General features: G+C 50.3%; 1 protein-coding gene across 4 annotated transcripts; it reads right to left on the reverse strand.

The window, feature by feature from the left end:
* Positions 1-596: 596 nt before the first annotated feature.
* SLC37A4 (solute carrier family 37 member 4) lies at positions 597-7080 on the reverse strand. Of its 4 annotated transcripts, none has more exons than XM_082628723.1 (9): positions 7019-7080; positions 5447-5788; positions 4344-4576; positions 3786-4029; positions 3134-3292; positions 2803-2888; positions 2156-2269; positions 1398-1536; positions 597-1287 (listed from the first exon to the last, which is right to left on the reverse strand). In XM_082628723.1, exons 2-9 carry the CDS (start codon positions 5592-5594, stop codon positions 1121-1123), a joined length of 1290 nt encoding a protein of 429 aa, XP_082484849.1. In that variant the 5' UTR covers positions 5595-5788; positions 7019-7080; the 3' UTR covers positions 597-1120. The 4 variants fall into 4 exon arrangements, with proteins under 4 accessions (XP_082484849.1, XP_082484848.1, XP_082484850.1 ...); XM_082628722.1 differs by lacking the exon at positions 7019-7080 and adding an exon at positions 6400-6863; XM_082628724.1 differs by lacking the exon at positions 7019-7080 and adding an exon at positions 6337-6358.
* Between the last annotated feature and the right edge of the window lie 6598 nt (positions 7081-13678).

The raw sequence follows: 13678 nt of genomic DNA on the forward strand, positions 1-13678 counted from the left end.
TACCTTAGGGGGTACATTCTGTTTCTATTACAGATGGGCTTCAGCAAGCAATTGTACAAACTCTCTGCCTCAAAGTCTCAAAGCTAGTTACCAGCAGACTGAGTTTGAACCCAGGCTTTCTGACTACACTGTTATCTCCCTCCATCAAATTACTTAACCTGCCTGGCACCCAGTAGTTTCATCTTCAAAGTGTTCATTGAATTATGCAGTATGAAGTTGAAGGCGGTAGAGACATGAGCTTAAAGGAGTCCATCTACACTTCAGCTTTCCCTTCCAGGGGAACGAAGTCTCTCTCTTCTGGGGTGGAAAAAGCAGGTATTAAGGGAGTATTTCCCAAAAAAAGCTATCTCTGGCTTGTATTACCGCCCCTTTTTATTTATTTATTTCTCTATTTGGTTGCGCTGGGTCTTAGTTGCAGCAGGCGGGCTCCTTAGTTGTGGCATGCAAACTTCTAGTTGCAGCATGCATGTGGGATCTAGTTCCTTGGCCAGGGATTGAACCCGGGCCCCCTGCATTGGGAACATGGAGTCTTAACCACTGTGCCACTAGGGAAGTCCCTGTACTACCCTTTTTGAAAGAATGACTCACTGACAGGGTTTAGTATCAAATCTAGTTTTAATTTTCTATAACAAGTCTTTCTACTCTCCCATCCATACCCCCCTACTGTGCCCTGGGTATTGGTGAGAGTGACCCTCTTCCCCTGGAGTCCAAGGTATTGGCAGGAGCAGTTGCCCCCTGCTGAGAGGCCTCAGGGCAGAAGTCCTGGGCCATTGCTGCCCTGCTGCTGCAGGATGAGGATGGGGTGGGATGGGGACAGGGCAGGGCCCAAGAGTGGCAGAAGGATACAGGAGACTCCCTGAGTGCAGGGGTTTCCTCTTTAAAGCCAGGAAATAGGAGCTAATGGAGTCCAAGAACAAAGGTGGTCTTTTAAATAGAGATCAGATGGGAAGCTGGGACCTCATTAGCCACTGATAACTTCCAGCACCACTTGGATGAGGGAAAAGGAGCAGAAAGGGAAAGTCAAAGGTGCTTGTCAGATAGTCCCCTCCCTCCCTTCCCCCACGCCCATGGAGGGGAGAGGCCACAAGTGGGACAGGATGCTCCAGAGCCTGCGCTGTCTTCACTCAGCCTTCTTGGGCACTTGGCCCATTTTGGTGCGGATGTTTCGTAGAAGGAAGAAGGCACCTGTGCTGGCTGCACAGATCACTTCAGCCACCCAGAAGGCTGTGCTCCAGCTGTAATGCTTCGCAATGGTGCTGAAGGGCAACCCAGCCAGAAAGCCACCCACTGTCAAGGGGGAGGGGAAGAGCCTGAGTCATTGTGAGGATAGAGCCAGTGGGGCTTGTTCCAGCCCCTAGCTGGCTTGTGTGCGAGGCATCAGTGGGGGTATCACTTACCATTGGCCATGAGTCCCACAATGGCATGGGAGGTGCCACACAAGTTGGGAGGGGCACTCTCATTGGCTATAACTCCGAACAAGGCAATGGGACCATAAGAGGAGAAACCAAACACAGCTCCCAACACCAGGATCCAGAGCTGCAAGGGCAGTGCAGGGTAGCATTTAAAGTCTGAGAAAGCCTACCTACCTACCCCTGCCAGAGGATAGAGGAACGCTTGGCCCCAGGAACAAATAATTGTAGCAAAAGCAGACAGTAAGTGACTCCCACACACACCACTTCCCAGCACAGCTGACTGCAGAGCTAGAGGAGTGGGGGCCACATTCAGCCAACACAGGCCTGTGCAGGTAGGGGAGGGAGGTTCAGGAGCCATCCCTCCAGGTGAGTTGCTGTCTCTTCTCAGGATTTGTGCAAGCTGGACTGGCTAAGGGCAAGGCAGAGGCGGTAGGACACAGGTGAGACACACCAAGAGGAAAACCAGAGATAGAGATAGGGCACCTCATGCTCCGTAAAGCCTGTGAGCTCAGCGAGAGGGTGAAGAGCCAGAGTCCAGAAAGCAACATCCTAGAGGAGCAGAGAGAGGAGAAGAAACCAGGCCCAGAGTCAAGGAGGGGCATCAGAGCACAGAGGAGGGGAATGGAGGTACAAACAACTGAAAAGGGCATCAGAAGCAGAGAAAGCCCAGGGAGAGGGAGACAGTCAGTGGCCCTTGCTTTCTCATCCTTGTCCCTGACGTGGGCCAGTCCCTGCTTATTTACCTTGGGGGATTCACTGGTCACAGTTACCCGGAAGAGGTACATGGACACTGTCATGCCAGCCATCATGAACAGCAGCAAGCCATGGCGGGGGTTCCCGTACATGGACAACCGTGCCTGTGGACACAGTCGAGCAACATCAGGCCCCAGGAGCAGCAGAGAACCCTCACCCCTGGACACTGACACAGCAGACCTCTGCTGACAGGTCTTTGGCAATCCCATTGCAGTTCTTGGCCCAAGGCAGCTCTGGGAAGCCCTGGGACCTGCTTGTTATGTTCTGAGGCCAAACTCCACAACATCCCTTCCTCCACGTGGGGCAGGCTTGGGAACACGTGGGGGCAGGCTGCATCCAGTCCTTCCCCAACCCCAGTTTCCCTGGGGCTGTGGAGAAGCTAGGCGGAGAGAAATTCTGGCTCTCCTTGACATCGGTTATCTCCTTGACATCGGTTAAAACCCTTTCCCCCGAGAGCCTCATCTCCACATCCCCAGCAAAGAAGAGGAGCCTGGAATCATTCCCACCTCACCCAGCCTAAACCAGCATATGCCAAGCTGCCTGTGCCCCAGGGCTCCTACCTCTCTGGTGCCTGTCCCAGTCATGCTGGGAAGATTTAAAGGGACCCTCCTCCTTCCCGTCCCTTCGGCCCACTCACCTTGGCCATGGCCCGGTCTGACAGGTAGCCAGCTGCGATGCTGCCTACAAGGCCCCCAACCTCCAGGGCACTCATGTAGGAGCTACCTGCAGTGGGGAGTTGTGGTGGGAAGAGGGAAAGGAAGGGTGGAGGGGTGTTACAGCTTGGGGTTGTCCCAGACTGACTTAAACCCAGAGAGGTACAAGGTCCCCAAGGGTGACTGGCCACAGCTGCCTGAGTACTGCCCGGCCTCAGGGAAAGAAGAAAGGATAAAGGGAAGCGGGTCTGACTTTCCCATCCCCTGCATTGGCTCCTGCTCCCTAGGCCTGCCCCATCCCAACACTCGTCTTACCCACGAGGGCTGACTGTCCTCTCTCCTGGATAAGGAAGAACTGGCCCCAGTCAGTACAGCACGTCTTTACTCCAAACACCACAAGGTAGCCAGTGGAGAGCACCCACAGGTAGGGGGTCAGCAGCAGCTGCTGTAAGGTACTCTCCTCCTTCAGGGAGCCTGGGGGTGGGAGCAGGCCAGGCCTCAGGACTCTGCTCAGGCTGCCCTGCCCCCACCACTCATTAGCTAGCCATAGGGGCAGAGTCCGTCCACATAGCCAGGGATCAGCAGGAAGGTCTCCCACCCCCACTGTTCTGCCCTCTCCTCTCCACTGCAAGTCTCAACGAATGAAAGCGAACCTGAGGACCAGTGGGGTTGGAGGAAGGCACCCAAGCCACTTAGGCTTAGGATGCTGTCCACACAGGGAACTCTGGCGCTCTTGTAAGGAAGGACTAGGCTATAACATGAGTCATAGCATTTGTTGGCTCTGCCACTTGTCTGGTACTTAACTGCCTCTCAGGATGGAGTTTTATTTACTCCCACCCACTCTCCATCACCATCCCGACATCCATTAGCTAGTACAGGGCCAGGCATACAGCCAGTCCTCCATGAAAGTCTGCCAGGTGAATGATGAATGAAGGTTCCCTAGGGGTCGGCGTTAGTGTGTACTCACCCTTCTTGCCCTTGGAGGGGGTGGGGTCCAGGTTGCGGAGTCCAACATCAGCAGGTTCATTGTGGATGAGCAGGAGACAGAGGAAGGAGACAACCACACACAGTGCCCCAGACAGGGCCAGCGTGCTGCGCCAGCTATAGCTCTGGGCGAGGATGGTTGCCAGGATGGGGCCCAGCCCTCCAGCCAGGTTCATGCTGGTTGATAGGACGGCCCACCAAGTGCCAAACTGAGATGGCTCAAACCACTGTGGGGCAGAGGGGGACAGAGTAGATGCTCAGCCTACAGTCCATGTTGAAGGTGAGGGTCAGGTGGGGCAGACCCAGAAGCTCACATTACAGGGATGAGGGAGAGGGCTCTTCTACTTGGCAGGGCCAATTCCCTCATCTGCCACCTGATCCCACCACGTTCAGCCTCCTAAAATATCTTGACAAGCAACAGGAGCTGGACTGGAACTCCTGAGGAACCTGCTCTGGCTGGGGGTGGAGGTGCCAGTGCCCACATGCTCTTTAGGTGTCCTCTCTGCCAATCTGAACCAGCTCCTTGGAAGCAGACACTCACCTTCCGCAGGACCTTGCCACATGGGGGCCAGCCCAGCCCCTGTGCCAGGCCATTGAGGAACCAGAGAGCAGCAAAGACAGGTACTGCGGAGCTCCAGGAAAAGACTACATTGACCAGGCCAACCAGGAGAAGCCCGGAAGAGAAGAGCCAGCGAGCACTCATCTGGTCAGACAGCACCCCGCTCACAAACTTGCTGATGGCGTAGGCTGCCGACTGGCTGCTGGTGATGAGCCCTGCAGGGGAGGGGAGCAGGGAGCAGGACACCTGGGGGGTTAGGGGCCAGGGCAGAGGCACAGGAGGGTGGAGGAAGGCATGGGGTCAGGTGTGTAGAGGTGCCTGGCAGGGTGAGACTGGTTCCTTCCAAGAGGAATAGGAGGGGCCTGTGTTGGAATCCTGACGTTCATTCATGGGGCCAGGCTACTCCTCCCGCCTCTCATCAGCACTAGCCCCAGGCTGACCCATGACTTTTCAGCCTCTTGGAGAGTTCCAGCAGCAGCTGTCATGGGGCAGGACAGCCCTCCTCCATGGGATTCTCATATGCTTGATTTCTCCCTCACCGTGGATGCCAACCCAGGGTCTCTGGCAGTTCTGTTGCCCCACCTCAGAACATGGGACAAAAGGCTTAGAATTGGAGTCAGGGACCTTATTCCTCCTGAAGGGTAGCCTGCTAGGCCACATGGAGTCATTGCACCAACTCCCCAGTTCCTAGTGCTCACAATGTCAGTGGCCAGCACTCACCCTGTGGTCTTAGCCTGCACCCACACAGATGCAGAAACCATGCTTAGAATCCCCCTAACACAGTGCCTCTGGGGACACATGTTAGTCACAGGCAGGCGTGCACACACACACAACACACACACACACACCCCCCAGATAAGCAGCCCTCAGACATGCTTAGACCATACCCACAGTCCTTTACCTGTGCCCACAGACATGGATCTCAGAGCCTCCTCATCCGGCACGTGCACTGTCCCCTGGCATCTGCTGTGCAGACACTCCACACACACTACATGCCTGTACCCACCACACTGCACAAACACCCAACTTGTCCTGCTGGTCCTGTGTTCCTGGGCCCACCCCGCCCCTGCCCTGCCAGGGCTCACCCAAGTCATCCTTGTCCAGAGGGACCTCCTCCACCAGCGACGGCATGACAAAAGAGAAGGTCTTGCGGTTGAAGTAGTACAGGCTGTAGCCTCCAAACATGGCCGAGAAGATCACAGTGCGGTAATAGCCATAGCCTCGGGCCGCCATGGTGGGAAAGAGCAGGCCCTACTGGCCGGGACACAGAGCCTCTGACCACGGCTCCTGATTGAGGCTCTCAAGTGCTCAGATCTGCTGAGTTGGGCTTTTTCTGCTCCCTCCTCCACCCAGCCTCCCAGGCTCCCTTTATAGGCACCTTCTGGACAATCATTAAGCCTGGGGCGGCTCCTAGGGAACCCGGTGTCCTGAGGGAGACAAGAAAACAGGAGGTTACTGACGCCCAAGCTGTGGGGGCCTGGAGGGCGTCCGAGAGGGAGGCAGTGTCCGTGAGCCAGGCCAGCACCCTGTGTCCCCAGGATTGCTGCCATTCCCGGCTCTTCCCTCTCCGCCTGCCCGTGAAACCAGCTGTGATTTAAGGCTTAACCTAATTATTTTTGTCGGCTTGCGCTCAGGGGAGGCAGGGTTGGGATGAGTAGAGCTGCCCTCTCTAGCCCGGCTCCCTCATCCACCTACCTTCTCATTCATTCAGCGAAGGTTTATTAGGGCTTACTGGTTGAGAGGCACTGCACTAGGTGCTGGGTTAGTTTCTACACACACGCACACGCACACGTACACACACACTCAGACACCCACCCCCAACAACCTCACTTTCAAGTCTTCCAGAGCTGACCTCAAGCCCTGTAACTCCTGATGCTTAGCACACGGTAGGGTGTAACTGTTTATTGACAGTTGCAGAACTGTAAGCAAGGGGCGGGGGAAGGAAGTTCTCTGCTCAGGACCCACGGTTGCACACCGAAAGCCCCACTAGGGGCAGGGGTCCTGGTTGTGCCACTCAGATGCCTCTCGTCGCCTTTACCCTTGACGTCAGTATGGGCTCCGGTCTGGCAGGCTGGGGCTTCAGGGACCGTGACCGGACGCCCCGTGGGCGGGAAGGCGCAGCGACGGACTCCAGGCACAGTGCCCATGCGCCCCGCTTCCCAGGGCCCCGGCAACACGCCCCCGGCTTTGCCGCTCGGTTGGGAAAGCAACTGGAGCAGAAGGCGTGGGCGCAAGCGGAGCAGGGTGCCACACGTAGGCCCCGGAGGTCCCTCGCTTCCGGCGGCGAGTGGCTCGGTCAGGCGGGGTGGGGCCAAGCGGCAAGAAGGGGGAGGAGGGAGCGAGGCGGCGGGCTCTCGGCACCTGCCCAGCCCCGTGTCCTCAAGCTACCCAGGACACCCGACTCCGGCTGGGAATGGACGGGGGCCCGAGTGCAGGGGTTGGAGAGGTGCGGAGACCCCAGGACTCGTGCGACAGAAAGGAGAGGGAGCGTGCTGCTCCCGGACCCAGCAATTGCCTCCACCCCTGAACCGGCAGCCGCAGAAACTGCTCCCGGTTGGATTGGAAGTTGGGCCTCCAACAAAGGAGCCGCAACACTTGAGACTCCCGCTCCAGCCCCGCCCCCAGGCGACGCCCCTCCCCCGCACACTGCCCCCTACCTGAACGTCGGTGGGAGCTGGAGTGGCATGGGGCGGGGCCCGGAGGGCGCATGCGTCTGCGCCCAGAGTGGGGCGGGGACTCCGCCTGCGTCTTCCAGTCCCGAGAGCCGAGGCCATCCACAAACGTTTTCGTATAAGACTGCGGGTCACGCTGGTCGTTGGGCGAAGACAGCGCCCCTTAGGGGCTGGAGTCGTACGTTCCCTTCTTAACTGATGGCATTCGACAAACCAAACTAGTGAGTTCCTCCAGCTACCAATTACTGTTCCCGAGTTGTTCACGGTCTGGGAAACATCTTGTAAAGAACACAGTATTTTCTGTAAGAAATTAATGCAGTCCTCAGTAAGCACGATTTGTACATTTATCTGTGGTCAGACTATTGCGGACAGAGTTAAAACAAAATAGCCGGAGTGTTTAAAGTATGGGCCCCGAGTAAAACTTAAATTCGAATCCCGGACGCACTGCTTCAGACAGCATGACCCTGGGTAATTAATAATCTCTATGAGCCCCAGTTGCTTACCAACTTCATAGGGTGGTTGTGAGGATTCAATAGAAGATTCAGATACGAGTTCGAAAATTTAGATAATTGCTTTCACAGAGTCCATCAGAGAATTGCTGAAATAAGTGCTTCAAATTTGAGAGTAAAGCTCTTTTAGAGTGATGTTAAAAACACAACAGGTCCAAAATGGAGTTGCTTATGCTAAGCCCCACATCACCAAAGGGAGACTTAATTACAGTTGTGGCTCTCTCAGGATTGGAATCTTAAATAAGTCAATCAGGAATCACCTGGGACTTCCCTGGCGGTCCAGTGGATAAGACTCTGTGCTCCCAAGGCAGGGGGCCTGGGTTCGATCCTGGTTGGGGAACTAGTATCCCACATGCCATGTGGTGCCGCCAAAAAAAGAAAATAAAAAAGGAATCGCCTGCTCAGCACTAGTTACCTAGTTATGTCATCTACCTATAGACCTCCCTGCCATTCCCTAAAGCGAAGTAACCTGGTAATAGCCAAACTGCTTTTTGCCTAGTTTAATTCCTTGTTCCTGTTCCCTGCTATCTATAAAAGGCTTTCATTTTGTACAGCTCCTCAGAGCGCCTTTCTAGCTGCTAGATTGGACGTGTCCTGATTCATAAATTGTTAAATAAAGCCAATAAGATTTTTAGAATTTTCTCGGTTGAATTTTTTTTTAGTAAATTTATTTATTTTTATTTTATTTATTTTATTTTTGGCTGTGTTGGGTCTTCCTTGCTGCGCGCGGGCTTTCTCTGGTTGCGGTGAGCGGGGGCTACTCTTCGCTGTGGTGCGCGGGCTTCTTATTGCGGTGGCTTCTCTTGTTGCGGAGCACAAGCTCTAGGTACGCGGGCTTCTGTAGTGGCTCTCGGGCTCTAGAGCGCAGACTCAGTAGTTGTGGCGCACGGGCTTAGTTGGTCCACGGCATGTGGGATCTTCTCGGACCAGAGCTCGAACCCCTGTTCCTTGCCTTGGCAGGCGGATTCTTAACCACTGCGCCACCAGGGAAACCCAGTATTGTAGTTTTTAAAAGGCCCTTTTAAATAATTATAGAGTGTTTGCTTTCAGATGCCATGGGTCATACTTCTATGGGTGTGACTATAAACATTGTTATAAAGAGTAAGAGTTGTATAAAATAAGAAATAAATACAATACTCAATTTCCTTTCATATTAGTGTCAATAAACCTCTAATCGCACTTTCTGCCCCTTCAAATAGAGTTATGGGGGAGACACTTTTTTTGTTTGTGGTAGCTGTTTAATCTTTTTTTGTTCCTTCATACTTTTCTGTTATAAAAAGTTTATCTGATACTGTGATGTGTTCATGATAACTATTCTTTAATTGGAAATTCCCTGGCAGTCCAGTGGTTAGGACTCTGCTTTCACTGCTGTGGCCCGGGTTCGATCCCTGGTCGGGGAATCCCACAAGCCGCACGGTGTGGCCAAAAGAAAAAATTCTTTTATTTTACTTTGTTATAGTAGAACTAGTCATCATGGACATTTCTGCTACCAATAGCAATCTGAATTAATGTTGGCAAAAGACTAGGTATGTCAACTGAAAAAAAATGCACAACACAAACGTTAAGAATTGCGTTTTATTCAGTAGACTTGCTGAGGACTTAAGCCCGGAAGACAGCCTTCTCAGATAGCTCTGAGGGACTGCTCTAAAGAGGTAAGGCAGGAGCCAGGATATATGGGCAAAAACCAGGTTGTCAGAACATCAAACGATTACTGTTAATTAAAGAAAAACCAGACATCTCAAGTTAATGTATTGGAAGATGTAAGAGTCTGGGCTCATTGAAATCATTCCTTTCATATGCACATGAATTCTTTGGGCCACTATCCTATTTCTCTCCTTTGAATCCCCTCAGAATGCACAGTTGGTGGTGGCTGCAGTGGCTGAGGGCTTGATGGCTGTAACATCCTTTGTTTACTAATACGACATTCTTCGTCCACAGGTACTTAGTTTATTCTTGCAGATTCAGCTCACCCCTTTTGGACCAAAGCCACAGGAGAGCAAATATTTTCACACCTATTAGAATGGAATTGCAACTGTCATACATTCAGACTGTTATGATCCCAAGCAGTCTTTATATAATTTGAATTACATTGTATGTTAGATTTTTTATAAAGTCTGGCCAGTTTTTACAGAAGAAATTATTTCTCTGATACTTTGGTCCTATCTGTGTAAAACTAGATTTTTTTCTTTCTTTTTTTTTTTTTGCCACGCCACGCAGCTTGTGGAATCTCAGTTCCCGGAGCAGGGATTGAACCTAGGCCATGGCAGTGAAAGCCCAGAATCCTAACCACTAGACCACCAGGGAACTCCTGAAACTAGATTTTTAAAAAAGTAATATGTGACCAAATTTAATTGTCTTCCTAGGGCCTAAATAAAGAGAAATCAGTTTCCTATTAAAGGAAGGAAGGAAAGGAAGGAAGGAAGGAAGGAAGGGAGAAAAGAAAGAAAGAAAGAGAAAGAGAGAGAGAGAGAGAGAGAAAGAAAGAGAAAGAAAGAAAGAGAAATCTTTCATGATTTTAATATTTTTCAAAAATCCAGGTCAGTTGTTCTGCAGAATGTCCCTCATATGGATTTGTCTGACTGTGTTTGCAATAAGGATCATATTAAATAATTTTGGCAGAATTGTACTGTATAGATGACAATGTGTCTTTCTCAGTGTACCACATCAGGAAGCATGTGATAAATTTGATCATTTAGTTAAAATGGTGTCCACCTGATTTCTGTACTAGAGGAAACTTTTCCTCTTTATAATTACTAATCTATAGTGGACCATACTTTGATACTACAGATATATCCTCCTGTTTCAACAACCTTTCACCCAGTGGTTTTATCATCTATTGATGATTCTTTCCTGAATCATTTATTAATATGGTGGTTGCAAAGTGGAGATTTTTTCATTCTATCATTCCTTCTGTATTTATGAGTTGGTATTCCTCCTGGTTTTATTTATTTATGTATTTATTTATTTTTGGCTGCGTTGGGTCTTTGTTGCTGCGCGCGGGCTCTCTAGTTGCAGTGAGCAGGGGCTACTCTTCGTTGCGGTGTGCGGGCTTCTCATTGCGGTGGCTTCTCTTGTTGCAGAGCACGGGCTCTAGGCGCGTGGGCTTTAGTAGCTGTGGCACACGGGCTCAGTAGTTGTGGCTCACAGGCTCTAGAGTGCAGGCTCAGTAGTTGTGGCACAGAGGCTTAGTTGCTCTGCGGCATGTGGGATCTTCCCAGACCAGGGTTTGAACCTATGTCCCCTGAATTGACAGGCAGATTCTTAACTACTGTGCCACCAGGGAAGCCCTGTGAGATTTTTTTAAAGTGTTTTTCTATTGGGTTCTCAACACTTAAATAACCCATCCCTGAGGATGGACTATGGCCCCTTTACCACTGTACCCAGCTAAGTGTTTGGTACAAAACACTACTGTAATACTCAGTAAATTGCTAGATGAACAATTATTCACACCATCTAAATACTTTTATATCTTGACTTTTTTTCTATTATAGCATAAACATGTTTTATAGAGTTAAGGATTTGGGGCTGAGGGGCATGAAACACTCAAAAAACTGTTAAGAATTAGCTTGCTATTGAGGAGCAATAGATGGAAGGTGTAGAAACTGGACAGAGTCATAATTCCAATGGGAAGTGCTAAAAGTTCCTACCAGAGAGAGAACCATGGGGATTCAGAGGCAGAGGTAGGCACGGAATCTTGCTTTGGCCACTGCTGATGCAGCTAGTTGGCTCGGAGGGGAAGGGAGTGGATCTCAGAGGTCAGCCAGAGCTAGAAAGTCTGGGCGAGGTTTGCTCAGCCACATATGTGAGAACAGAGACACCTGCCAAGAGCTCTGAAAATGGCCCAGAAATGGAGTTTAACAGGCCTTCAACGCCTGCAGCACCAACATAGCTCCTACAATCCTCAACCTCCTTTCAGCCAGGGGTATGCTAAGTTATTTCCCTGCCTTCTCCCATTTCAGTTCCCTCATATAAAACATGGACGATCTAACCCACCTCAGCATCACTGTGGGAATTAAATGAGAAAACATTGTAAAGCATCTTATGGTCAGGATATTGTAGAGATGTAAACGCTAGTCTTCTCACTCTTTATTTCCCAAGAAAAGTAAGGAAAGGAAATAAGACGATGACATCCCCCAAAAGTAAGCAGGCTTTGCTACAGGATAATAAAACCTAACGTGAATAAATGCAAATTATACTACATGCCTGAAAATGAAACTATGATTTTGATACTGTAAAAACATCAATCCTTTCCAAATTCATTTGGAGTTTTTTGTTTTTCGGCCACGCTGCTTGTGGGATCTTAGTTCCCCAACCAGGGATTGAACCCAGGCAGTGAAAGCGTGGAGTGCTAACCACTGGACCACCAGGGAATTCCTTTCATTTGGGGTTTTTTAAGCAATTCCAATCAAAATCCCAATAGGATTTCTTGGAAATTGGGCAAAATTGTTTTAAGGATCATCTGGGAGAATAAATAACATCAGAGTAAGAAACTTGACGAATTAAAAAAAAAGAGAGTAAAGAAGAGAATTTCCACTGCCAAATATTAACAGTTGTAAGATTATGGTAATTATGTGGTTTAGAGCATAGCCAGGCATTTAAAAGGAACAAGAAGTACTAGAAGCAGACCTTCACATGTATAATTTAAACCATGATAAGGAAGACATCCCAAATCAATGGGGGGGGGGTAATTAATTAATTAATGGTGTAAGATAATTGTTTAGCTATTTAGAAAAAGATCCATTTAGATTTCTATTGCATACCCCACAAAGAATAAACCCCAGATAGATTAAAGAGTGCCATTGAAGAAAATAAAACCACTAGAATAGTTTCTGGATGAGGCAGTGTTTTCCAATCTTAAAAACAACTGAAGAGGGACTTCCTTGGTGGCACAGTGGTTAAGACTCTGTGCTCCCAATGCAGGGGGCCTGGTTCCGATCCCTGGTCAGGGAACTAGATCCTACATGCATGCCGAAACTAAGGGTTCACATGCCACAACTAAGGAGCCCGCATGCCAAAACTAAGACCCAGCACAACCAAATAAATAATAAATTAATTAAAACATAATAATAGGGACTTGCCTGGTGGTCCAGCGGTAAAGAATCCACCTTCCAATGCAGGGGATGCAGGTTGGATCCCTGGTCGGGGAACTAAGATCCCACATGCTACGGGGCAAATAAGCCCAGTGCACCACAACTACTGAGCCTATGCGCCTCAACTAGAGAGCCTGTGTGCCACAAACTACAGAGCCCACGGGCCCTGGAGCCTGCACGCCACAACTAAAGAAGAGAAAACCTGCACAGCACAACTAGAGAGAAGCCCATGTACCACAACGAAGAGCCCATGCACCTCAATGAAATATCCCTCATGCCTCAACTAAGACCCAATGCAGCCCCCCAAAATAAATAATAATAATAATAAAGATATATCTGGGACCTCCCTGGTGGCACAGTGGTTAAGAATCCACCTGCCAATGCAGGGGACACAGGTTCAAGCCCTGGTCCAGGAATATCCTACACGCGGCAGAGCAACTAATCCCGTGCACCACAACTACTGAGCCTGCGCTCTAGAGCCTGCGAGCCACAACTACTGAGTGCGTGTGCCACAACTACTGAAGCTTGAATGCCTAGAGCCTGTGCTCCACAACAGGAGAAGCCACCGCAAGGAGAAGTCTGCACACCGCAATGAAGAGTAGCCCCCGCTTGCCACAACTAGAGAAAGCCCACACGCAGCAACGAAGACCCAAGGCAGCCAAAAATAAAAATAGATAAATAAATTAAAAAAAAAAAAAGAATCTGCCTGCCAATGCAGGGGACACGAGTTCAAGCCCTGGCCTGGGAAGATCCCACATGCCGTGGAGCAACTAAGCCTGAGCGCCACAACTACTGAGCCTGTGCTCTAGAGCCCGCGAGCCACAACTACTGAAGCCCACGTGCCTAGAGCCCGTGCTCTGCAACAAGAGAAGCCACCACAATGAGAAGCCTGCGCACTGCAACGAAGAGTAGACCCCGCTCGCCCCAACTAGAGAAAGCCTGTGGGCAGCAACGAAGACCCAACGCAGCCAAAAATAAAAATAAACAAATAAAAATGAATGCGCTATCAAGCCATGAAAAGACATTGAGGAACCTTAAATGCATGT

The sequence above is a fragment of the Mesoplodon mirus genome, assembly GCF_964341445.2.
Source record: "Mesoplodon mirus genome assembly, chromosome: 7".
NCBI classification, from domain to species: Eukaryota; Metazoa; Chordata; class Mammalia; order Artiodactyla; family Ziphiidae; genus Mesoplodon; species Mesoplodon mirus.